Raw genomic sequence first — 14,921 nt, forward strand, 5'->3', positions numbered from 1 at the left:
GAAAAGTAAATAATTACATTATCACATTTATGTGTGTCTCATCACTAAAACAGTAAAACTTGTTATTTCGTTCAATATTTTCCACCTCTTCTTTAATACTCAAAATGAACGATTGATGCAACTTCGAAGAGCTGAATGTACACGATTAAAAGCCCATTGAACATTAGTTGGGAAAACATGCAAAAATTGTGATCAATGATATCAAATATGTGAGTATGGTACTAGATATTCTTTGTAGTCGAGATATCCTTTGTCTACAATGTAATATTTTCCTATAAAACAGAGAATACAATGATATTATTTGTCTACTATGTAATATTTTCTTATAAAAAAATGAAACAAACTAATGTTATGAATACGGTTAGCACACAAATTTGAAGGAATGTCAAATAAGTTATACCTTCCTGATTACGATTTCATAGAAGATGTTGCAATTACATGAAGGAAAACTCCAGTATCATGCACCAATCATTCCCACTCAACATATGTGAAGGTAAAACACGTCAAAATCACATATGGTCAATACATTAATGGTGGGTACTCTTTTCTTCCCATGTATCTCATTTGGTTGGCCACTAGAATACAAACATATATATATATATATATATATATATATATATATATATATATATATATATATATATATATATATATATATATATATATATATATAATAGTATGCATTGAAATGTTAAATAATTTGGTCTAATATGGTTACGTGCAAGACATAACCATTTGTCATGTTCCCATGTAGATTCCAACACATCATGAAAAAGCTCGACAAATATATGTAATTTTATACTATTTTGATTTTCCATGCTATATTAATTGACACGAATTGACTTGTTGATAACTGATAGACCATATTGTTGATGCATTGCAATGCTTCGAAGAGTCATTATCAGAAGATGGTGACAGTCGTTAATCATTCTAAAGGTTCCCTAGACATGAGCGGACTAGCTAAGCATGAGTGTATGGATTCCATTACATGTATATTATACATTTTGTTTCCATTATAATTACCCCTATAGACTTAGAAATGATGTATATTCTCTTGCAGATTTTAATATAACAATATAAACCTCTTTATCTTGGGGCAGGTGGCATGATATTGCATGCACTTGCATTAAAATCATTCATCATAACTCTTAAGATCAATTGACCTTATCGAAACTCCATTACAATAATGCTATTATACATCACATGGGAACATAAATAAATTCACAAATCATTGAACTCTTTCACAAAATGAGTTCTTTTAAGTCAAAACTCACCACTCACAATCATATCTCAAATCTCCTACACCCAACTTGCACCTAAGTTGTATTAACAAATATTGTAAACGTGTATTATTGGATTAGTAGAATAGTCAAAGTCAGTATAGACTTCCCTTTAGAATAGGAGAATAGTCAAAGTCAGTATAGACTTCCCTTTAGAATAGGAGAATATCTCTCATATTTCAGTTCATATCTCTGTATATATTGATGTACTGTAAATGGAATACACACATAATTACTCGATTTCTCTATAAGTTGACAGTTGTTACAATTGCCAACTTCATAGAATTCAACTTTGATTATACTACAAGAATGCTAGCAATGATGTATTTATTAGGTTGTAGAAAATAATATTATATCCGAGAAAAAAAAACGTCAATAACTTGGTTAGAAAGATGATGTTGAGAATGTTGAAGTAGTCTCTATCGGTTGAGTTGAAGTGGTCATGTTTATTACTATGAGTTAAGTCTCATTTAGGAGTGTAGGAAATAAGATCAGGTTATAAGTGGGTACAAGAGACATATTTCAAATGTTTGAATGTTAATTTCGAGGGAATATTGAGGCTAACTCTGTGAGAGTTTTTAGAAAAATTATAGTCTGTCTGGCTGTCACTTTGAATTGAAACGACTCCACCATCTAATTGTATAATTGGTGCGTTATTTTTTCGATCTATCATCATAACAAGCATTGCTAAAAACCTTCACACTAATTAAAATGATTAGCAATATAGGATGATTTGTGTTTAATGTTTGCTATCATATAAACAAATGAACTTGACATTAAGTGCAAGTCACAAGCACGAAATGCACCAACATAATGAAACTTCTGAAAATTTTAGGAATATAAGTATACGTTTTGCCTTTCAGTTTTTGGCTAATCACAATTTTTTAATCTTGCTAATTTTCTCACAAGAATGTTCCAAACTTCGTTCATGATAAGAGAATGTAGGATTGTTGTCTACATCTCTAAACTCAAGGAGGTCTTGAGTGTATCTTAGCTTCATTCCATCAATGTGAACTTGATGATAATGAAATCATGAGCACTCTCAACAACAGAAGAAAGATGCATTTAAGTTCATAACGTTTACATTCTTAGAATTTTCAATAAAAAATAATGTATCAATCATGGATCATGTCCATGAATTTCTATTTCTTGTTTGGTTATTTAAGAATTATATTCTTGAAAATTTAATAAGTTACCCTCATCTTGACACAATTATATGAAAATATTGATGTATAAATTAGAGGATTTCATGTTTGGATCAAATTCATACATGTATAAATTGAAGGGAAATATGAATTTGTGAAAATAATTTGGATGTCTTGCAAACTGACACGAATGGTTTTGGGTTTGTTGTTAAAATTCATTGTGTTATCTAATAACTAGACCAAATAAACGACATCAATATTAATAAAGATAAAAAGAAATAGAAAACCTCAAATCAAATATCAACCAAATAGACGTCAATATGCCATGTACAAAATATTTTCTCAAACACAATAATTACTTAAAAACTTAAATGGAGTAAATAAAATACATAAATTCACAAAACAAGTCCCTCCCATTTTACTTGCAAAACATTTATAAAAAAAAAAAAAAAAAAATTACCTCTGGTAACCCGGAGCTGGATATCCCTGTGGAGGATATCCAGCAGGCGGGTATCCGCCTGCTTGTGGTGGTGGTGCTGGCGGATACCCATAGGGTTGTTGGCCATATCCGACATTAGGCGGATATGGCTGATCAATCCTTGACATATTCTGCATTGGTGGGACCGCCATTGGTTGTGGTCCAAATTTTCCATCTCTTTTGTCCATTTCAACCTTGTGTTGCGTCTGAAAAAAAAATAAAGGAAAATTAAATAAAAAAACAATTTTTTTTTCAAAATTTGTAGCAAATTACAAAATTTGATTACCTGCATGCACGCGCAAACCCTGAAAAAAGGTGAAATATAATAAATATGTTAGAATATATTTATTTTTTTGTAATGTTAAATAATTAAATGTATAAAGAAAAATAGCTTACGTGCAATAAACCAAATCAGCTAAGCAATTGAGCAACTGAGATGCTTCACTGAGTTCTTCACTTCCAACAAGGCAAGCAACAATGGAGAATATGCATGCAAGTTGTTGGAGACAAAACATGAAACCCTAGATTATGATCAGAAAACAAAAATTTAATCAATGGAATGGAATCAGAAAGGTATGGAATGGAATCACAAGGGTCAGTATGTTTGAGTGGTATGAAGGAATGAAATGAGTTGTTCAGATATGGTGTTTGTTGTTTACAAGATGAAATTAAACTGATGAATAAAGAATAAAAGAGTTTGATGAAGAGATTACAATGATGCAATTATCGCATTTAGTTGTTTGTATGTTGAACTCATCTTGCAACAGAAACCGAGTAGATGCCACTGAGTTCCCAAAGCACAAAAACACCTGTGAATTGCAAAAAAATAAGATGATTATATATAATCTGTTCCCATTACATTATAAGATTTTAAAAACAGGCATACCTCAGTGCAAAGACATAACTCAGGGCATTTACTTTCTCCACATCTTCCACTACATGGCATATATCCAGCACAGCATGTATATCTTGACATATCATTATACAGAGCTCGCTTACGAAGCAAGTATGATACACATGGACCACTGTCATTTATGTAAAGAGTTACAGGAAATGTGAAATTAGTGAAAAAAATATGAAGGATATTATTTTTCAAGGACAGAAGTAATTGCAAGTGAGAAAAAGAAAACTAATGTCAGTAAGTTTGAAAAGATTATAATCATCACAGGTTGAACTCATGAACATAGGCATTTTTCTATAATCATCTTCCAATAAGCAACATCCATGGCCTCTGTTGAGATATATGGAGAGGATTATTTCACAGCGTATACCACAATTTACAAGATCTAATGAGTAATGAATATAGTTATATAGAATTTATCATCTGCTCAAGGATGAAAAGTTTGCAGACAATTGTTATGACTGATGAAAGATGTGCCATGTTTTAATGATGGACTTCAGTTATCCTGTTAGCCTGATGTTGTAAAATTTAGGAGTTTTCTTGCATGATCGTTATAGAATAGGGATCAGTAACACATAAACATACTAATCAAATTAAAAAGCCTAATATTGAAAAAGTTTATTCAAATTTCAAATAATCAAACATAGATCAATAAAAAATAGCGAGAGAACATGAATTTTGAAAAAGGCATAATATGCTACGGATATAGTACATTGTAGATCAAGTTCGAAGAGTCAAAACTTCCGAAATTAGATAAGCACAAACTTAAAATCCACATAACAGATCGAAGATCTAGAAAATACATTGAACGCGAGGTCTCTTACCAGAATAACGAAAAGCAGCAGTCTTCATCAACACGCATAGGAAGAAGAACAGCAAACGAATTAGAATCAAGTAACAGAACTAAATAAAATAAGTTGATTTTGAGGATAAAGTTAAGATTTGATTACAAGGAGTATCAGCAGTGATGGTGTTCATGAGATTGGTGTGCCATAGATTCCGGTAGTTTTGACGGAGCTGCATCTTGTCCAAATGCTCTTGAGATGCCGCCATTTTCGATCTGGATACAGGAGATCGAGCTTCGAATCAAAGAAGAATGTTATGGAATTGAAGATGCCCTGGAGTATACCAGTGTTTGACCCTTTAGAAGTGGACTTCTCAAGGAAGCATCGCCAGAAATTGGCCATCATATATTACGCTAAACCCCCTGTAGTTTTATACAATTTGTAATCGGTTCTTGTATATTTAGATTTTTTAGTTGTAGTTGGTTCTTGTATATTTAGACAATTATAGGTGGAATAAACGGTTTCTAAACCAACAATATTAGGTGTTGTCTTCTTTTATTGAGATTGAAAGTTCAAGTTTCGTCTATAATATAAGTGGATTCATGAGTAGTTTAAAAATATATTAGATATGTCGTTCAAAAAATAATAATAATAACTACCATCGACTCTCGCTAAACATTATATATTATAAGGTTGTACCATGGTTGTCAAATCGCGATCCTGATCGTAGGATCGTACAATCCTAGGTATGAAAAACGATACAGATCGTATTTGGGGTAGGATCGCAGGTAGGATCGTAAGATCGTAGGTAGGATCGTAGTATCGAGATCCAATTCGATCCTACCTTCCCTTGAATTTTTTTTTTTAATTTTTTTGCAAATGAAACTTTTTTTATCATTTTATGTCTTTTACCCTTTATCAATTTATCATTTATCATTTTGTGTTGTGACTTATGACTAATATTTTGAAGTTTTTAAAACTTTTGAACGAAAAATTGAATGTTTGAAATATTTTTCATGATTAAAAATTATAGATTAAAATTATATTTTATTTTGTGGGATCTTAGGATTCCGATCCCGATTTTGCAAATCCAAAAACGATCCTACGAAGGATCCCGATCTTGACAACCTTGGGTTGTACTTTTAAATGGGGTAATTTTAATTTTCTTATACTTTTTTGCTATAAATTAATTATAATTTCGATCTCTATTTTTAATTTAAGATATTTATAGTTTTGGTTTGTAGTATATATATCATGGTTCTAAAAAACTTGTTGTTTTCATGGAACATCGTGTTCATGGTTCTAAAAAAACTTGTCGTCTTCATGGAACGTCGTGACTCTAAAGTTTGTATCTGACGCTATGCCTTAAGTCATATATATATATATATATATATATATATATATATATATATATATATATATATATATATATATATATATATATATATATATACTAGCCGTTACCCGCGCAAAGCGGCGGCTGCAAATAGTTTTTTAGGCGATATGTTTCTTTTATAAAAATGTTACGTTCCAAAAGAAACTAAATGTCCAAGACAATAGAATCTAGCTTTGGCGTTATTTTTGGCATGATACATCAAATAACCGGTAAAAATAAACATTTCAAGCCGGCACAAAATATAAATCGTGTAAGTCGTTCAAACAATAATAATAGAATTACATATGAATACACCAAATATGGAAATGTGTAAAAACACATAACTGCTAATACATTATTAATCTCGCAACACTTCTTTATATACCACATTTATTGTATAGACTCTGTAACCTTTGAAATTTTCGTTGGGCTTCACTAACATTTTGGTATTGCCACGTGAGACCCCTCTGGAGAATGCAACATAAAGCTGGCCATGTGCGGATACTGGGTCTGGAATATACATGCCTACATTCAAAATATCTTTATCCCTGAGCTTTATTGATTGTCATCGCAAAGCATAATTGAATAGGAAATTGTTTCCTCTTCAGCTTGAATTGAAACATGTCATCTTCATATGGACTTAGAAGAATCCTTGGAAAAAATACTTTCTTTATAGCATGTTGACCAATAGCTATTTCGAGATCAATGAAATTGTGCTGAAATCTTTTACATATCAATCGGGTGTCGTTACACAAGCCATTTGATGGGTCGATATTTCGTAACAATATTATCAGGCATCCAACTTTCAGTCTTATGTAATGAGGGGGCAAATGACTAACACTGATCGTGTTCAATAATTCCATGAGATAGAAGTTATTTATATGGTCTATGACCTCATCAAAACTATAGTAAATTCTCTCTTTTCCATGAAATCGGCAGATCAAATAATCATTAATCTCATCGACACTATCATTTCTTGTGGATAGTATTGCATGCAAAATAATATAATCTTTTCTTGTGGATAGTACTGCATGCAAAATAATATAATTTGATTCACATTTATTACTTTCCAAGGATGGAAATATTGCATCAATCAAAGCATTCAATGACTTTTCTTTTTTCAGTGAAGGGATTTACCATATCATCTGGGATGAAAGTAAAGTTTCCGTGCACCGTTTCGTCAACTCCATCACCGACACGTAATAGAAATTCTGAGAATCATTGATCGGTTAGTGCTCTCATATTTATAGTTAACCGCAACTTGATAATCGAAGATGAAGGAGGCAACATTCGTATGCTACTATCCACAGTCTATGCCCGTGTTCCACGACAAACCGCAAAACTTGTCTGAAAGTTGAGAGATAAAATCACGAAACGGAGGTTATAATTTTATTCAATTCTGAAAGTTGAGAAATAAAAATCATGAAACTATGTTATAATTTTAATCAACTGTGAAAGTTGAGAGATAAAAACAAAAATTCAAAAATTGGTCAAATAACTATTGATAGTAGACATAAACTAATTAAGTTATAAAAAAGATAATAAGCATAAGGGAGTATTCAACAAAACACTATAATAATCATGTTGTATTCCAATCAAAACAAAACATTTACGTATTATAACAATTATACAATTTTGGTTACTACAAAATCTCATTTACATAGGCATATACCTTCACTGGTATTTGTTTTCTTTATTCGATGGCATATCATTTCTATATAAAGTTGAAATTATATAACTAAAATACTATTTCAAATTATTTCTTCTTAAAAAAAATTAACGCATTCCTTAAGTAAACATAAATGCATCATGTATTAAGAATAAAAACACATAATATATTATCTATCAATCCATTTTTATTGACCGTTACAAAGGATAAACATAAATTCAAATATAATAACTAACCGCTTTTCATAGGTACAAAATAAAAGATCTGTCTAATTAACCATTACAAAGGATAAAATACTAATAATTAAAAAAAACCGTAGCTAAACATTAAATTTTTCATTTTGAAATAAGTAATAAGTATTAAAAATTGCATTAAAATCATCTCATCAGCACCACACCAGCACCATCGTTTGGTTTAATTAGAAGCACACATGTTGGAAAGCATCATCACCAATTGTGTTTTAATAAACACGATAGCAATAGGAGGAGTAAAGCACCCTTTTGTTTATTGAAAAGACGAATCAGCACCACCTGATCATCAAAGTCGCTATTAATAATCTTTAAAAAAAATTAGAACTTACCAGTAGCAGTAAAGTACTAAACAAATACATTAAAAATTGTCCAGGTCTAAATGCATCCATCTGGAACAACCTACTGAGTGTCTTACTGCAGTGATATATCTTAGTTGTTGGTAAGATGGATGATGCATGCTCTGTAGGAGCAAAACCAGTTGAGTGTTGGAACAACCTATTATTTAACCTAAATACATGATATTTAAGAATGGAAAGTAGTGTACCATCCTGAAATGAAGAAGGGTTAAAAAAAATATTGACATGTTATTATTTGACAACATGTCTTAACTTATTACAAAAAAATGATACTTATTAGGTTAAATGAAAGTATGTTTCTATTTCCTGCATTTAGCCCAAAACTTAAAAGGGTTAAATGCAAGAAATAGCAACATATGTCAAAGAGTTTGTATCAATTTCCATAGAAAGAAACTAACAGATGCCAAGAGATTCTCAGAAAGCTGTCTACGTAAGTAAAAATGAAGGTTAGCAAATCACTTAAATTTATGAAGGGTAAGGAAACTGGCAAGGGATATTTTGGTCCTTTGGAAGAGAGTGGACAAAGAAATGGTAATCTTTTCATATTTCATATTTTTTTGGTAATCTTTTGAGGAATGATTATATCACCATCTTTAGTTTTATCTTTGTTCAAGCTGAAGTAAGGAAAAGAGAAGAAACATAAGCTGTAAAAGTTTTGAAGCATGAACAAGAGCTTCCTTTGTATATGTGTCATTCCTTTGTTCCTATAAATATGAATCGATTTTAGAACATTATTACTAAAAATTATAATATATACTTCAAGAGCAAGTCCTCAATAACATCACCTTGTGTCTCACAATCTCTTCCTCATCTTCCGTGTCAGCAATATTTTCTCAACTACTAAACAAATAACAGAAGAGAACAATAAAAATCACCTTTTTAGCTTGAAATAGTGAAATAATAAAGATTTTTATGAAAGGGGAAAATTAGGATGGAAATAATGACCTTATGACCTTATGCAGATTTGTTAGTAAAAAATCATGAAAGAACCAACAAATGCTTGAATCACATAATTAATACCATATTTCAGCCTTTGTTTTTTTTTTTTTGCTTGCTTGAAGAAATCTAAAATCTGGCTTTGTCCATTGGTTTAACAAAAATGAGACAACCAAAGAAAGCTTTGAATCACCTGGTCAACTAACATTTTAAAGATAAAATAACAACATATATTAGAAAAATATTGGGTAAAATCAAAGAAAAAAAATAAGAACCCACATATAAAAAGAAATAAAGAAACCAAACCCAGGTAAACCACCCATAACATTGGACCCTCTGTTCCTAGCATCCTGTATCCAACTTTAGCTGAATGAAAAACATGATGTTAATTTTGTAACATTGTGGATCCAAAACCAACAGCTCCTACAGTCTTTAGCTAGCTATTGGTGTTGTTCCTACAAAAAAAGTCACCACACAATCGATGCTAGGAGTGTGGTTAAATAGAGACAAGACAAAAAATGAGGATGAATCTAAAAATTTACAAATATTTAGGGTTTCTTGATCGAATACTGAGATAAAGAGAGAAGGAAGGCAGTAAACGGCGGTGGTGAATGTCGCTGATGGTTGTAGTGGTGTGCTCGTGAAATCAGAAATCAAATACGTTTTGTAACACCTAAAAATTTAAGCCAATTTAAACTTTTAAAAACAGTTTAATCCATTAAGACATTACATAGTTTGTTTTCAAAATACAGTTATCAGAGTATCCCAGTATCAAATCATAAAAGTCATAACAGCGAGAGGAGCGGTACGATCATGCCTTCGCCTTCCCGCGATCACCAGAGGTACCTGAAACAACAACTGAAACTGTAAGCCTGAAAGCTTAGTGAGCTATCCCCTAAAATACCAACCACATAACCATGCCATATAAACATATAACCAAACAGCAAGCATAATGAGCCTTCGGCCTGACTGGACCGCCTCGCAGGCCTTCAGTCTATCTGAACCGCTCTCCAAGCCTTCGGCACGTCTGGACCGCCTCGCGGGCCTTCAGCCTATCCGGACCGCTCGCCGGGCCTTCGGTCTGACTATCATTCCCTCTTGGGTTTTGTAGTCTATCCGGACCGCCCTGGGTATGTTGGCTTTCAGCACAAAGCAGGACCGCCTCAACCCAACACCCAAATCAAGCAACATGTGCATATACATTCATAAGCTATCGTAATAACAGAAAAACCGATCTAACATATCAAATAGCATAGCAACGTCCTAAACCAGGACACCGACCTACCCAGGTCATAGCATAATCCTGTAATTAGGATATCGACCGAACCCGAAGCACTAAGCATAAGCATATCACCATCCTAACTAACAGGATGCGAAACAATGCACATATCATGTAATAATCTAAATACAATCCATAAGGGCCGGCCTTGGTGCCTTAGACCCTGTTGATATAGTGAGGATAACTCACCTTGCAACTGACGTCTGAAACTAGAAAGCTCAACTCCCGGATCACCAACATGAACTCCACCACCTATAGTTACCGTAAAACCATTTTTCATAAATCTCCGAATTACCAGAATGCCCTCAGAAGTCAACTGGTCAACCCTTGGTCCAAGTCAAAGTCCACAGTCCATGTTGACTCGACTCGTCGAGTGCAGCTCACCGACTCGTCGAGTCCTTCCTGAACTCGAGAAGTCGTGAAATCCTTGATTGGCTAGTCGAGTTCCCCTTTAACTCGTCGAGTTCATACGTGTTCCAGAATTGGGAGAAACCCTAGCCGACTCGCCGAGTCTTCGAACGACTCGCCGAGTTTAAGGAAATCTTCAACGGACTCGCCGAGTTGTTCATCAACTCGTCGAGTTCATGACCATCTTCAACGGGCTCGCCGAGTTGTTCATCAACTCGCCGAGTCCTCGCAGACCGTTATCCATGCAGACGCTTTTTAAGCCATGGCAAGGTTCCAGATTACAGATCCAAGCTTCTAAGGCACGTTTATCACGTAAAGTTGCAAACTTTACGCACATGAAAGGCTCTAAAGGCCCTAAATGACCAATCTAAGCTTCCAATGGAGCTTTACACCTTGGGAGAATCTCATCCTTGCACAAGCTGGAAAATTTATGGACTAAGAAGCCCAAGGGAGCTCAGTTCTGAAGTTACAACTTCAGATCTTAGCTTGCACTCAAGAATAGCTTCCAATCATACCATGAAAACCCTACGATTTGTCCAAAGAGGGGATCTAGAATGAAATGAGGTCAGGGTAACGATTTATACCTTCCAGAAGATGCCCAAAAGGGTAGATTTCAGATCCCACAAACTCCTTGCTTCTGAATACTTGCTCTCCAAGCTCCTTTCTCCACAAAATCCTCTTCCAAGCTCAAAAATACACAAATGGAACACACACACTCGATTAGGGTTTGAGAAGGACAAGAAACAGTAAAGGGGAGGCTGGGGGAGGCCAATGATCCTTTAAATAGGGTGCAAAACCCCGAGATTTAGGGTTTCATCTACCAGCTCCTACTCGTCGAGTCCCTTCTTGGACTTGGCGAGTAGGTCATTAAAGTACGTGGACCAACCCGCTGCTACTCGACGAGTAGGGCAATCAACTCGTCGAGTAGCCCTTGAAATCAAGAAACTCACATATTAAATCAATACCTGAGAAACGGGGCGTTACAATTCTCCCCCACTTGAACTAGACTTCATCCTCGAAGTCTGCTATAGCGAATAACTCCGGGTAATGCTCCCGCATTTCAGCCTCCGTCTCCCACGTCGACTCGGACCCCCTCCGATGCTCCCACTGTACCTTCACCAAAGGTATCTCCTTATTTCTCAGAATCTTCATCTTTTTCTCCAGAATGGCCACAGGCCTCTCTATGTAATTCATGCGTTCATCAACCTGAATATCATCCAGCGGCACCACCTCCTCTTGATCCATAATGCACTTTCGCAGGTGCGAAACGTGGAAAGTGCTGTGTATCCGACTAAGCTCCTTCGGCAGCTCTAGCCTGTAAGCTACCCTGCCAACCCTGGCAATGATCCTGAACGGCCCAATATAACGGGGACCCAATTTTCCCCTCTTCCTGAAGCGGATCACACCCTTCAAGGGCGAGACCTTCAGGAGTACCATGCCACCGACCTGAAAATCTAACTCGGAGCGGCGCCGGTCGGCGTAACTCTTCTACCGACTGTGAGCGGTCTGCAGTCGCTGCCTAATCTACTGAATCTTCTCGGTAGTCTGCAAGACTACTTCCGTCCGTCCCATCACCCTGTGTCCAACCTCAACCCAACAAATTGGGTGCGACATCTCCTCCCATACAACAGCTCGAAAGGCGGAGCGCAAATGCTGGAATGATAGCTGTTGTTGTAGGCAACTTGGTAACAAAATCCATCGTGATCTGTTCCCATTTCCACATGGGAATTCTCTAGGGGCTGCAGCTTGTCATGCGGCCTCTGATACTCGACCTTGACCATCCTATAGGTCAAGCACCTCTCGACATAACTAGCGATTTCTTGCTTCATACATGGCCACCAGCAACTCAACTCAGGTCTCTATACATCTTGGTGGCCCCCAGTTGAATAGAAAAATGAGACTTATGAGCCTCCTCCATGACTGTCTGTCTGTCCCCACCAGACATCGGAACCGAAAACCCGACCGCATCGGGTCAATAATCCCCGGCTATCATGCACAAACCGAGTGTTCTCACCATTGATCCTCTCCAGCTTCCAATTTTCTGGTCGCATGCCCTCAACCTGGGCGTCTCTGATCAGACTCACAAGTGGAGAATCCACCGCTATCCTCATACATATAATAATCGGCTCATAAGCACAAATACTCATACCTGGCCCAATCAGCCTCGGGCTGGAATACCAGGCATGCCTACGACGGGTCCAATCATCCCTAGGATGGAATACCCTCGTATCACGCACATGTTTGGTCCAATCAACCCTCGGGTTGGAATAACAAACCCGTCAGTTCCACTCAATCGTAGGGTCTGGTCATCCTCACGATGGAATACCCTAGATTGAAATACCACTTTATACGTAACTCGGGTCTAACCCATAACTTGAAATCCAAGGACCTATCCTTGTATCTCATCCAAAATCCTCTGATTCGTCACAACTGAGTAACACTCATCTGAAATACCGGGTTCCGGCCCGGTCGCGGAGCTAAAGGATTCCCACATAGTTGCCTCACATGACTTCCGAACGAAATCCTTCCCTAGAACTAGTTGGCACTAGATATCATGCCTCTGCGACTCTAACAACCTCCTGATCCAACCGATCGGATCCATGCATCAAATCCTGACGTCACCAAATCCAGGGCTAAAAGTGATTGCTACCTGACCAACGGTAGACTTATACCACAACGACCTCAAGCAATTCCTTGCTCCCTTGATCTCTTAACTGTAGTCGCATTCCTACAGTCTTATCGCTGGCTTAACCAGGTCTAATCCCTCTGGGGAAACCCATAACCAATCTGTGGATTTCCATATCCTCACTGCTACACCCGAACTGGTGGATACTATTGTTCCCTCCGCGTCCTAGCAACGCGCTCATACTATCCACCAACCTAGCGAATGTTGAGGCTACACCCACAGACTTACATCACTCTAGCACTATTTGCTGCTAGTGAATTCTACGGCTACCCCCGCAGTCTTACAACACTTCCATACCGGTTGAACACGCGCTCGGCCTAACACACAACTGAACTTAATTCATGGCTAGAATCCCATCCTGTTTTTCCGCAAGTTCTGCTATCAAGCGCCGAGAAGACTCGATTCACATGCTGGGGAGCTTTACCGAACTCCCAACTCACACAACACTGAAACCAAGCAGCCACTTGGGTTGTCTTCCTTCCTGACAACGATGCGAAACTTATCCCATTTTCAAAACCGATCCTGCTTCGGCATTCCGGTTCGATTCTCCCCCACTTAGATTCAACTAAGTCTTCACAATACATGGAAATTTGAGAATTCCCAATCCTTCTTACTTCCAACGATCGATCTGATGACAATCAGACCCCACCCACTAGTACTCCTTACTAGCTGCCCCAAATGATCACACGCTTCTAATAACCAGATGAACACTTCTTGAATCCCAGTGAAACCGACAGTCCCTAATGCTTGGATGACCCCACGTTCAAGTCCTGGAGACCAAAAGATAGATGCTCCAACTAATACCTCGTCGACGGGTTACTTCCCTTGGCGCCTTAGTCCGACAACCACCGACGGCTGCTAGAACCACTGAATCCTGACAAAGCTGTATAACCATCCTGTGGAATCCTGTCCGTAGACCTCCCACATAATACTCTTCTTCCCAAGATGCTCCAAACAAGTTTCCCGTTCTCGGGCTCTAGAATCATTCTCTTCAGGGTTCGCACCCTGACTCACTTACCAGCTTAAACATCCACAACTGAACTGCAGCAGCCGAAACAACCTTTGCCCTAAACCAGGCTATAACCCACTCCCAAAACAGAGTCTGTAATCCCAAAAGTGCAATAGACCGCACAATCAATCCTTACTACCTACTAACAGAGATCCAAGGCAAACCGAACCTCACAAAATACTTATGTCACATAGACCCACCTGCGCTCACCGGCGCTGAAATAATATCGTCATTCCCTGCAACGAACTGACCCGAGCTGGAATACAGTCTGATCCTGGGATCACAAGCCTGCTCACTCCTTCGAACTCGAAAAACTGAAAGAGCACAACCCTTGCCATAGATGATAAAATTCTAATCAATCAC

General features: G+C 36.8%; 1 protein-coding gene across 1 annotated transcript; it reads right to left on the bottom strand.

The window, feature by feature from the left end:
- Window positions 1-2,704: 2,704 nt before the first annotated feature.
- LOC145120956 (PLAC8 family protein) lies at window positions 2,705-4,972 on the bottom strand. The gene is made up of 7 exons (XM_079056742.1): window positions 4,755-4,972; window positions 4,629-4,650; window positions 3,790-3,928; window positions 3,617-3,712; window positions 3,300-3,424; window positions 3,190-3,208; window positions 2,705-3,109 (listed from the first exon to the last, which is right to left on the bottom strand). Exons 1-7 carry the CDS (start codon window positions 4,855-4,857, stop codon window positions 2,882-2,884), a joined length of 732 nt encoding a protein of 243 aa, XP_078912868.1. The 5' UTR covers window positions 4,858-4,972; the 3' UTR covers window positions 2,705-2,881.
- Between the last annotated feature and the right edge of the window lie 9,949 nt (window positions 4,973-14,921).

Source organism: Lactuca virosa, chromosome 6 (assembly GCF_052849685.1).
Source record: "Lactuca virosa cultivar CGN04683 chromosome 6, Lactuca_virosa_CGN04683_v6, whole genome shotgun sequence".
Classification (NCBI taxonomy): Eukaryota; Viridiplantae; Streptophyta; class Magnoliopsida; order Asterales; family Asteraceae; genus Lactuca; species Lactuca virosa.

Coding starts and splice junctions, on each gene's coding strand:
- LOC145120956 (XM_079056742.1), bottom strand. CDS start 4,857: ATGGCGGCATCTCAAGAGCATTTGGACAAGATGCAGCTCCGTCAAAAC. Junction 4,651..4,754: donor CATCACTGCTGATACTCCTT/GTAATCAAATCT, acceptor GTGTTGATGAAG/ACTGCTGCTTTTCGTTATTC. Junction 3,929..4,628: donor TGCTGCTTTTCGTTATTCTG/GTAAGAGACCTC, acceptor CATAAATGACAG/TGGTCCATGTGTATCATACT.